The following is an 11,576-nucleotide window of genomic DNA, read 5'->3' as shown; positions in this document are numbered from 1 at the left end:
AAAGTAATGACATAGACTTTATCGTTGTTTTCAAAATAGTTTTCAAAATAATTAAATATACGTGATTTCTTACGGCTATGTTTAGTTTTTAGTAATTAAATAAAATTATTTAATAACAATCTGCTTTTTTACATTTTTCGTACTGTTAATGATGACTTCAGTAGTATCATTTATCAGTCAGTAAAAGAAGGCAATATTGTTTTGTGAATAACTGTATGGAGTCGAATAAGATATAAATTGAGTTTGTGTTCAATGATGTCTAGAGCCGTTTTATTCTCATCGAACAATATTCTAAACCGTTTTTGACAGAACAATCTTGAATAACTTTATAGAGTCGAATAAAATATAAATTGAACTTGTGTTCCTTGATATCTAAAGCCTTTTTATTCTCATCCAATAATATTCTAAGCCGTTTCGGAGTTATGAGCTGATATTTGTCATATACTTTACGCAAGCAAGAAAACAAATAAGTGAACATTGCGTTTTCTCCAAATAAATGTAAGACGTAGCATATCCATGGACGCTGACTTAATTGGATAAGTTTTAATGACATCTATTTCTGCAACTTCAATACACTTTATAAGAATGTATAATAATTTTAAAAAGTATTATTTATTATTTAAGTATAATACCGTAACAAATATTTTAATAACCCAATACGACACCAGCACAATTTAATTTCTTCTTCCAGCAAACAGAATGTAAGAATAGTGTTTATTACGTTATTTATTCGTAATTTTTATTATGGGCACTACATTCGATGTCCAGTTATGACCAATTTCAATACGTCCTCCTATCGTTCACGATAGCGAGCCGATATCATACAATTGGACTTCTCTTCTAACAAAGATATGGTCTACCGCACTTTCATTAACATAAAATTTGACACAAAAAGTTTTTTGAATTGAATCCTTCTGATTTATACGACCTATATGATCTTCCTACGGGAGTTTTCTCAACTTGATTATATATTAGATTTTTTTCTTTGTTTATGCACAACCTTATTTTAGGAGCAGCTAAGATGAACGATTCTGGTACAACTGATTCGTTTACGTATGCCGATAACTGATTGAACGTCAAAGTATCGGATTGCCGTATCCGCATTTTTAAGAGGAGCATTATAACAACATGTCAAAGGTCATTAAAGATGTTGTTATGGATAGAAATCCTTCATCCAGATTTAGTTTTTTTTTAACTAGATTAGAATAGAATTGTTGCAATTATGGTTTTAACTTTAATACTTAATATATATTAAAATTTTATTATCCTTATAATTTTTGTTACTGGGTTACGTGCCCAAAACATTACAAGATTTCAACACAACCTTCAATGTTTCTTTTTATAAAGTATGTGGAGCTTGCACAAGGATGCTAGCAAACGATAAAAATTAGTTTCAGAGCTGTTGGCAACGCTGGCATAATGTGCAACTTTAACTTCAAGGTGTTTTCCGAGTTATTTATTATGATTTATTTACAACGTGTTGTATGCTTTATTATAGTTTTTATGCAAAAAGATGTGTGTATACATTGTGGCCTTTTATGTGGTTTTATGAAAATGCTACTTATAATAGAAGAAAAAAAATAATATTTCCTACCCCTTTCTTTTGTTATTCTAAGATTGATAAGGTTCACGCAATAGATTTTGACTTTTTTGGATCTGTGGTTGATAAAGAAAACAAAATATCCGTTCTTGCAGAATAATACATATTAATAAAAATTACATAAATTAAATTTATCATTACTTATTAAAATTGATTACAAAAATTACAAAAAAAAGATAAATTGATAACTTTTATAAATAAAAACAAACCAGTGCAGCTTTCATCAAGTGGGAGTATTTGTTGCTGCGGTGGAGCTCTACGCTATATACACTGGAATAAAAACGAAACTCCATATTCACGGTCAAGTAGTCATTAAGGCAATAGTAGACTAGAGCACCTCTTCCAGAAACATATATTATTTTAATGAAATGAGTAACTCAGTAAAGTACGAAGCTCAATGTGTTTTGGGATAATTCTTTTAAAAAAGAGAAAGAGGAGTTCGGTGTTCCATATTCACGGTCACGTAGTCATTAAGGCAATAGTAGACTAGAGCACAGTTTACAGAAATATATTTTATTCCAAAGAAATGAGGGCTTAGTAGAGTATGAAGTTCAATGTGTCCTGGGATAATTCTTTTAAACGAGAGAAAGAGGGATTTGGTGTTCAACAAATTTTTTTCATTATTCCTTTAAACATTATCTGTTAACTTTTAACGCGACAAAGCCTAGTTGACTAGGTTTTGCATTCACAACTTAATCTAAAATATCCAGAAAGAAAAATAAATTTAGATTTTTGTAGCACAGTTTTATTTATATATAATATATATGTAATTATATTATATATTACAATTATATAATTATTTGTAGAAGTTAACTACAAAATATTCGAAATCCTTTAAAAGCAAAACTTGTTTAATTTGTAATTGGTGAACCTTGAAAAATCTGAAGAAAGATAATGATACAGTTTCTCTTAAGCATATATGCAGAGCAAGACGATGGGTTCTACTGCTATAGATAATTGTGGAAAATGCAATATGTTTAGAACAGAAACTTTAGAATATATGCTATGTATATGTGCGACTCGTGTTTAAGCCATGAATAAAATATTTTGAAATTATGTAATATCACAATCTAGGGTAGAAAATAAATCTATACAACAAACTACCACAACACCCAAATATGTTCTTACCAGACATACTGAATAGGACTACAACTCTATCAGTTGTATTGCTAAGGTTCCCTAGGTCTATACGTGATATTTTAGCTTCAATCAGTTCTACTACCAATTTACAAATTAGCAAATCATTAAATGGATAAAGTTTCAAGAACATAAGATAACATTAATGACAAAATTTTTGATGTTATAATTTCGTACCAAATATTAAACTCAGAGATAAATGTATAACACATACACATTTTATAATTTTATAACTGTTTTTATGTCTTATATTATATATATGATGTTCCCAATGCAATATGCATATCGTACATTTGGGTGCGTTACTATGGTAGATAAAGTACCTCAGCTGCAGCAGTGCATTGAAAACTATATTAGATTCCACATTATTTCGTTATCTCTCAGTAATTTTATAAAGAAAATATCTATATACATACTTCAAATGTTTCTTTATTCATTATTGTTTGTAATTCATACTTTATTTTACAAAAACTTAAATGCAAGTTTCTAGTACGTATCATATTATATTTTATAACTAAAATACATCACAAAGATATAGTAACATAAATTTCATATCAACAACTAAATAATAATATCAGTTTCATTTTTACGGGGCATATTTCTCCTGATTCAGTTTCTCTTTATCAGCATTAGATGTGTTCTCTTTAGGTGGAGGTTTTGGTAAACTCCAGTATTTCTAAAAAAAATTAAAATTATCACTTATATGTCTGCAATAATATTAACTTATAAAAAAAAATATTTTATATGTGATGTGTTAATATATGTTACTTTTAGTTACTCATAAAAAATATTTTCAAAGAAAGTAATTTTACAACACCCCACAAAAAACTAATCCTTTCAATTTAGATTCTGAATTTTCTAAGTTAAAAATATTTAATTATCTGAATTTATTATGCTCCATTTAATAGCAGCCTCACTTACATCGTGTCTGCCAAATAGGCGCGCCTCCTCCAATGTGTCTGGTAACTTTTTATGCAGTGTTTCTGGCAAAAATGACGCACCGATGGCGCCAATCAGGAATAACGTACCTAGAATGTAATAAGGACTACGTATATCAACTGTGGTGCCCAAATAAACAAGATACGGCGCCAAAACACCAATTGCATTAGCCAAAATTGTGCCAAGTGCAATGCCCGTTTGACGCATACAAGTTGGATAAATTTCCATGCACTGCAAACTGGCCGTAAAAAAGGTAACTGCATTTAGAAATTTTATAAAACTGGCTAAATACATAACGGTATCCTCATGAGATTTGTCTTAAAATTGAATAAAATTTTTCTTTTATTTAATAATTGAATTTGTTATTGACACATTGACTAACCTGTTATCAAATAAATTACTGGAATGCAAGTCAAGAAAGATACTAAAAACGATATGCAATTAGTAAAACGACGACCGAAATTGTCACCTAAAGTAGAGAATATATTTTAAATAAATGGTTTAAATAAATAGTTTAAGTAAATAAACAAAAATTAATATTAATAAAAGTGTTTTAGGTTAACGATTTTTAGTTTCAAGCTTACCCAAATATTTGCCAATTAAATAAGCTGGTACTTCCACAATACTTTGCATTAAGAAATTTAAAAATGGATTTCCACCCATACGTGAGCTAAAAAGTACCAGAGTGAAATAGGAGACTGCCACAACGCACCTAAAAATATAGAAATATTAAATTTATTAATTTAGACATTTCTAAGACCTATATTCACAGATGTTGTAGAAAAACTACATATACCTCATGTGTATATTGTATGTTATGCATTAAAAATACATTCATATCTTAGTCATATATAGGACATAAAGATTGATCCCATCAAAAAATATATAAAGGATGGAGCCCTGAAATTATTTGCGAAAACTGGCAGACTTACCAACACCGCGTAATCAAATCTCAGAATGGTTACAGGCTCCTCGGGGAGGTACGCAGATCTGACGTCAATTATTGCTTAGTCTGATGAAGTGATAAACAATAATGTAGTCAAGGCGTAAAGAGGGGTTTTGAAAACACCTCGAGTTACAAAAAAGTAACAGTGCTTAAGTGCACTGGCTCAAACAGCTTCAACAAAATAATAATAATTGTTTCAAGTTTGAATTAATTTTTTTCAATAGAGTAAATAGTAAACCGTGCCGTATGCAGTCTTTATTGGGTTTAATGGAAATGAAAATAGAGCACGACTGAAACTTTAGTTTATCATATTGCCACCAAATATATTTTGTGCATCACAAAATCTGTGCACGGTTTGTTTTCTACAATTAGATTACTTGTATATTAAATCAAGATTTGATCTCATTCATCGATATATTTCCCGATCTATTATTATTTAGTATTATGCTAAAGGTTGTTTTCTGAAAAATATATTTCATAAAAAGCAAAGCTTTTTGTCAATCTAAAAGCTACTAGCATGTCAGACGGTTCTATTCGTTTAAAAGTCGAAAAACCTTGATAGTATATTAGTGGAGAATCTATTTTACCGATGCAGTAAGTGGAATAGTTAATTCCATTTTTGATAAATACTTATGTTTAGAAAATCCGATTTGAATTCGAATAGAATCTTGTATTTGCATAATAATACAATAAGTTACCTATATTGTCTCTATAAAAAGTCATTAAATTTTCACACATCTTACCAAGAAAAGCCCATAATTGTTGTATTACGCGCCAAACGCCAGCCGTTGAAGAGTGAAGCAATACCGTATACTGGCTCTGCATCCATTCCTTTGTAAAGTCCAGCTAATTCCTTTTCCGTCACATCGAATTGATGACCATTTATTTTCGCTATCTTCTTAAATTGCACAATGGCATCGGCAAAACGACGTTTGCTAATCAACCAACGTGGCGATTCAATGACGTATCTGCGGAAAATTAAATTGAGTAAGCAAAAAAATTCAATCGAATAGAGAATAGCTAATATCGGCAATTACGACTTTATACAATTGATATTTAATTAAAATCGGTATCTATTTTTATGGTAACAATGTCAATTTTCTTAATTTATGAGTAAAATTCATTTAATAATTTGAAAAATGTTCACTTAAAAATTATTGTATTTAAATATTTATAGAAACTATAGTAAAATACTTCAAAGTATCGATGCTGTGGGAATACCCGCGAAAATTGTAGCTTTTGACTGTAAGACTAATTCCAAAAAAGAAATGCAAAAAACTAGGAATGGCAAACAGAAATTGAAAACAATTGAATTGACTTGGATGTTTCCAATTTGATGCTCACATATCAAACGAGTCAATGCAAAGCCGATGTGCTTCAATGAAAGTCACACAAATGAACTTGATTCCTAGCCTAGCAAGAACAAAGCAAAAAATTGCTATGTTACAAATGCCAACTATGCCAAGTGAATTTTTTCTTCTCCCAACTTTTGTTTTTCGACTTTAGTTTTTAACAGCAAACGTGCCATGGAACCAAAAGATGCACTATTCCATACTCGCGATTTTACTACATTCACAAGAATTCCCTAAAAATAGTTCATAGTTGCATGTGTGAGGATGTGCTTACGTACTTGGAAAAAAGCAAAACCAGTGCCGTTGGTATTGAAGTGTACCACATAAAGGATTCCCAATCACGTAGCCACCAAAAAAGTAATGGCATCACCGTTGTACCAATGGACCAGCCAAAACTTTGATAAAAAGCAATTGCACTGCGATCCTTTCTGAAAATGAAGAAAATAAAAAATTAATGAAAGGATTAAGGAATAAAATTAAAAAAAGAAGATGAGAGAGAAGTGAAATTATATATGAAGAGAAGTACAATTAAAAATAAAGTGGATTAGAACGATAAGATTTCCCATGAGGTTTGTCATTTTCAAAGATATTGATTATTGTTGGACAGTTATTGCTTTGGGTTAGTTTGTAGTTATGTACATTGTTCTTTTAACAAAAATTCAAATAAATGAGTTTCCAAAACCATTTAAAAAAATATCATTGCTTGTTTCTAATTTTATTTTAAAATCGGGAAAATTATACACCAAGATTCAGGTGCTTCATTGTGCTAACCTCAGTTATTTAATCGATTATTATTAGGCTGTTAATTAACGTTAGCAACGTTCAAGTTTTTGGTTTCTTTCATATATTATAAAGGGTGAAGAGTCTTTACCCAAGATTTATAAGTTTGCTCCTGCTCAATTCAAAACCTTGGCTGAGAATGTCACATGTTGGTCAGTTCTAATCATTGTGTTTAGATTTTTCATCATATATATCAAAAAACAGCAGTTACTAGTCTTTTAAGTGCTAGTTAAGTTAATCGGCCCTCAATTTGCGATACTTAGTCAAAACATTTTCAAAATTTTTATATCCTCTATGCTTAGTGCAAGGAGTCCATTTAAGAACACACTAGATGGATTTATGTATGAATTAGCCTGTCTTTGGTTCTAAGTATTTATGCCGTAATTTTTTAATTAATATTCTTTCCAATAACTGCAGTTTTTCATTTTGATCCCGCCAGATTATAGATTAGCTCAGACTTAATAAATTGACATTGGACTCCTGATTTGCAGAGAATATAAGTCTTTTTGTTACATTTGTTGCTGTTGTGTTCCAGAAGTCAACATACAGTAATGTTGTTGTGGTGTTCCTTTTCAAACTAGTTTGAAAGGTAAATGCCCAACATTTCTGAAGGTGTGAGCTTAAGGCTAGTAGCATCACTTAGTTGCCACATATAATACTGATTGTCGTTCTATTCATCTTGCTTCGTATACCTTTGCGAGCTTATGTATAACATAAGCTTGTATGGCTTATTTTATGGCAAATAATATAATATTGTAATGTAAAAGTCCTTAAATGATGTTCTCACAACCAAGTTTGAATCCACCTATATATTTGTAGCAGTTTTATCTACTTTTTATAAATGTAAGTAATTTTTTTATTTACGTATACCAACTTATATATACTATCTGTGTTTATAATAAGTTTATACATTATACAACAATTCATTAGACTATAGTATTTATAAAAATCTTATTATAAATATTATTGTAAACAATACACTAAGCTTTTAGTTATATATAACTTTTCAAAATATTTATAATCATTTATGTATCATTTAACAACAGTTTTATGAACCAGTGTTTTCAAATTATATTAAAGTAATCTTTATGGCAACACCTTAACAGAGACCTTGAATAAGATTTTTATATCTTAAGTCCAAAAATTCTACAAAGCCATAAAATTATAAATCAATAAATTAATAAAAAGGCGCCTATATATTAAGGTTACTTGTGTTTTTTTTTCGTGTGATGTACTATAATTCTTATCATTTTCAAAGTTTCTTCAACTCATTTTATAATATATTTTATTTTTATTCCAACTAATTTGTTGGGGAGTCTATATTTGTTCGATGTTATATGATAATAGCGTGAGAAGTGCTTTTTTCTAAGGAATGATTTGTGAAAATAATTAGCACACGATTTTTATTTTTGGTTATTCTTCGATTGCAAAATTAACTTCAAATATAATAATATTAAAAGAACATAAATTTCAATTATTTCAATCAGAAAAGTGACTATTAATATAAAAGCTTTTTGGGAATGTGAGTACCTATACGCATAGCAATATTATCGAGCTGTTGATAATTTCTTCAGTCAGCATAAGGCAAAGGATCTCAATAAAGCATTTCTTTCTAGTTCTGTTTTTGATTATTATTACTTAGTTGTGGGGACATCACACTCTTACTCAAAAAAACTATTGTTTACAGTTTTTGGTAAATACGAAAATGACTTCATAATTACATCTATCTAATGCGATTCTTCCACTTTTTTTGTCATAAATCTTCCATTTATATTTTGTACTTCTCTACTTATTATTATATTATTATAAATATTATATTATCATTAATGATATATTAATATATAATATTATTATTACTATATTTATTATATAGTGATAAAATAAATCTTTTTACGGACTATATATTTTATATGTGTAAGAAATATATTATTTTTCTTTTTCAAATAATAATTATACTGTCTGTTATGGGTCAATTTTTTTCAGTTAAAGTTTAGTTTTAAATATGTGTCATTATTTCTTATTTGTGATTAATTATAATGATTTTTGATTTTGCATAATAAATTTATATGATCTAAACTAAATTTTATTTTAAATCCATTTAGATAAAAGGACTTAAAATATTTTAGAAGATATTATATAGCATAATAAAGAAAAACGAATCTTACAAACAATTTATATTAATCGTATACTTAAAAGACAGTTAAACATATAAAATACTAAGATGTCCCAGTGAATTATGTATTAAAATTTAAATCCTAAAATATTATATGTGTAGAATATACGTTAATATACTTACTCTCTTGAGATTTCCATGCCAACAATTTGAGGCGATTGAAATAAACTATTAACGGTTAGACCAGCAAAGCCCGTAAATATTAGAAACCAAGTATAAGAACTTGTGGTCCAAATGGATAGCATGCGACCTAATGAACAAAAAGCAACGCTAATATAGTAAACTGGACGACGACCAAAACTAAATAAAAGAAATAAATAAAGAGAGAAAAATAAATTTCAGAATAAAGAGAAACAAATAATAAAAGCAAAAACAAAAACGGAAAGAAATAATAGAAATTGCATTAATAGTTCATACAGTTTAGGTTCATATTTTATTTAGTTAAATCCTTGTAAGCAAACTTACATGTCACCCATTTGTCCTAGCACGAATGCACCAACAACTTCTGTAACGCGTCCAACAACAAAAACATTTGTTACAAACAAATCCTTTGAACAAACCCAATTCTCCTGTGTGGGAATGGTGCTCTCGTACCAGGTCTGATCATAACTCCAACCATGTTGGCAAACTATACACGTGCATACACAATGAAAGAATGTTGTAAGGATGATTCCATTTGTAGATGTTTGTGGGGGATGTCAAAAATAGAAAAGATACAAAAAAATTGAAAAAAAAGGAAAAATTAAAATAAAATTGTACGGATGCCATTGCAGAAAATTAAATAAAGTTAAATAATAAAATAAAAAGTGCGGCATAAGTGAAACGCATTAAAGTGCAAAGTTGTAAAAAGTAATGCGTTGCAAATGCTGAAACTTTCCTCGGACTTAGATATCTTTTCAAATATTTTTTCCCATTATTATAATTTTATTTTCCTTTAAGCTATTTAAAACATTGAAGTGAAAAGATACTAATGTCCAATATAAGTAAGAGCTTACTGGAATTATTAATAGTAATAGTTTTAATTTTCTTTTTTAATCGTCTTTCATATATTTTTGAAATTTTAAATTACATTTAAAATTTTAGAAATTTGCAAATTACAAATATGTTATAATAATTAAAAATATTTGCAATTTAAATAATAATCTTTAAGATATAAAACTCTAGGTATTTTAATTTAATTTCTTGCAAAATTTTGAGGTACTTCCAATTGCTACCTTTGGGATTTAGAAATTTTTGCTATGAATAATTTTGTACAATTTTCTGTATTTTTATTTATATGAATTATTTATTTTATTTGAGTTATTTATTTATATTTTAAACAAATAGTTGAAATGTATTTTTTTACTTTGTTCAATTCTCTAAAGAATTTGATTTCAAAAATATTAACATTTTCTATGACCTATTTGGTAGTATGGCTTAGGAATTTCATTCACATCTATTAAATTATTTCAAAAATTTTTAGTGATAATATTCTTGAACTATTACATGTCTTTAAATTTGTAAATATATATGAATAAAATTGAAAAATACCAATGATTAAATTTTGAACACAAAAATAAAAGAAATACCTAACTGGTCTTTTCATTGTTATATAGGTTCATTACAGAATTAAACCCATGATTAAACTTCAAAATACATACTGGAAACTAAAGAAGTAACTAAGTGGGCATATATAACGTATAAAATAAAAATCTGTACTATAGTTACAATATTATTATTAATTGTTGAAGTTGGAGAATATTCTAAATCTATGACAGAGGCACAATAGATTTCTATGTGCAGTGCAATGCCCTTAATATTATTATAATAATAATAATGGTGTAATAATAATAATAATAATTTAACTCTCAATAGAAAATCAATTGCAGATGAGTGTTTTTTTTCAAAAATGTTTATCTTACCTGTTACATTCGGTTTTGTGACATTATTCCATAAGTTCCCATCCATGATATTTGTAAAACTTGTATTATACATTTCGCAGCTACTAAATTTTTCTAGGCCTCGATTATCCTTTTCTCTATATGTATATAAAATTAAAAAAAAGTTATTTTTTAGTTAATATTAAAAAAATGATTGCACTTCTTACAAAGGTAATGTAAGATTCCTCCACTCTTCTAATGTGTAATTTGTATTTTCTCTTCCTGGCACTGTACACCAATGATCAGGTATATTTAACGCTAAAATTATATTCATATAAGTCATAGCACCAGCACCTGCTAGACCCATCACAAAGATTATATTATAAATTAACTGAAAACGACCATGATTGCCAGCTTTTTCCATTAAATCCTGAAACGGATCATCTGTTTCTGATGGTTCTTCTTTGGTCATCTCATAAACACCGTTATGATGTACCCCTTGATTTTGTTGAGTATCTTTCATATTTGGTTTTAATATTAAACTATGTATTTACTTAATTGATAATGAGAAAATTTTAGATAAATTTGTAGGAACTCTGGAGATCTAAAAAAGAATGTGTTTAATATAAACAAAAATTAATTAAATTATTCCGCTACATATTTAAAATTTAATATGTGATATTTAAATGACAAAGGACGAAATGTTGAGAAGGATGAAAAGTTAAACAAAATTTAAAGGATCACAATCAATATTATAATGATATTTATAAGTTATAGTAAGATGTTAAAG

The 11,576-nt window shown here is 28.2% G+C and overlaps 1 protein-coding gene across 1 annotated transcript; it reads right to left on the bottom strand.

Moving 5' to 3' along the window:
* Positions 1–3,238: 3,238 nt before the first annotated feature.
* Positions 3,239–11,391, bottom strand: LOC119684213 (carcinine transporter-like). The gene is made up of 10 exons (XM_038098206.1): positions 11,014–11,391; positions 10,829–10,944; positions 9,393–9,555; positions 9,051–9,227; positions 6,253–6,402; positions 5,366–5,590; positions 4,261–4,388; positions 4,059–4,145; positions 3,659–3,993; positions 3,239–3,413 (listed from the first exon to the last, which is right to left on the bottom strand). Exons 1-10 carry the CDS (start codon positions 11,307–11,309, stop codon positions 3,324–3,326), a joined length of 1,767 nt encoding a protein of 588 aa, XP_037954134.1. The 5' UTR covers positions 11,310–11,391; the 3' UTR covers positions 3,239–3,323.
* Positions 11,392–11,576: the final 185 nt, after the last annotated feature.

The sequence above is a fragment of the Teleopsis dalmanni genome, chromosome 2 (genome assembly GCF_002237135.1).
Source record: "Teleopsis dalmanni isolate 2A chromosome 2, ASM223713v2, whole genome shotgun sequence".
In the NCBI taxonomy this organism is placed as follows: domain Eukaryota; kingdom Metazoa; phylum Arthropoda; class Insecta; order Diptera; family Diopsidae; genus Teleopsis; species Teleopsis dalmanni.
Note: the sequence above shows the minus strand (reverse complement) of the source record. Positions and strands in the feature narration are given on the sequence as shown.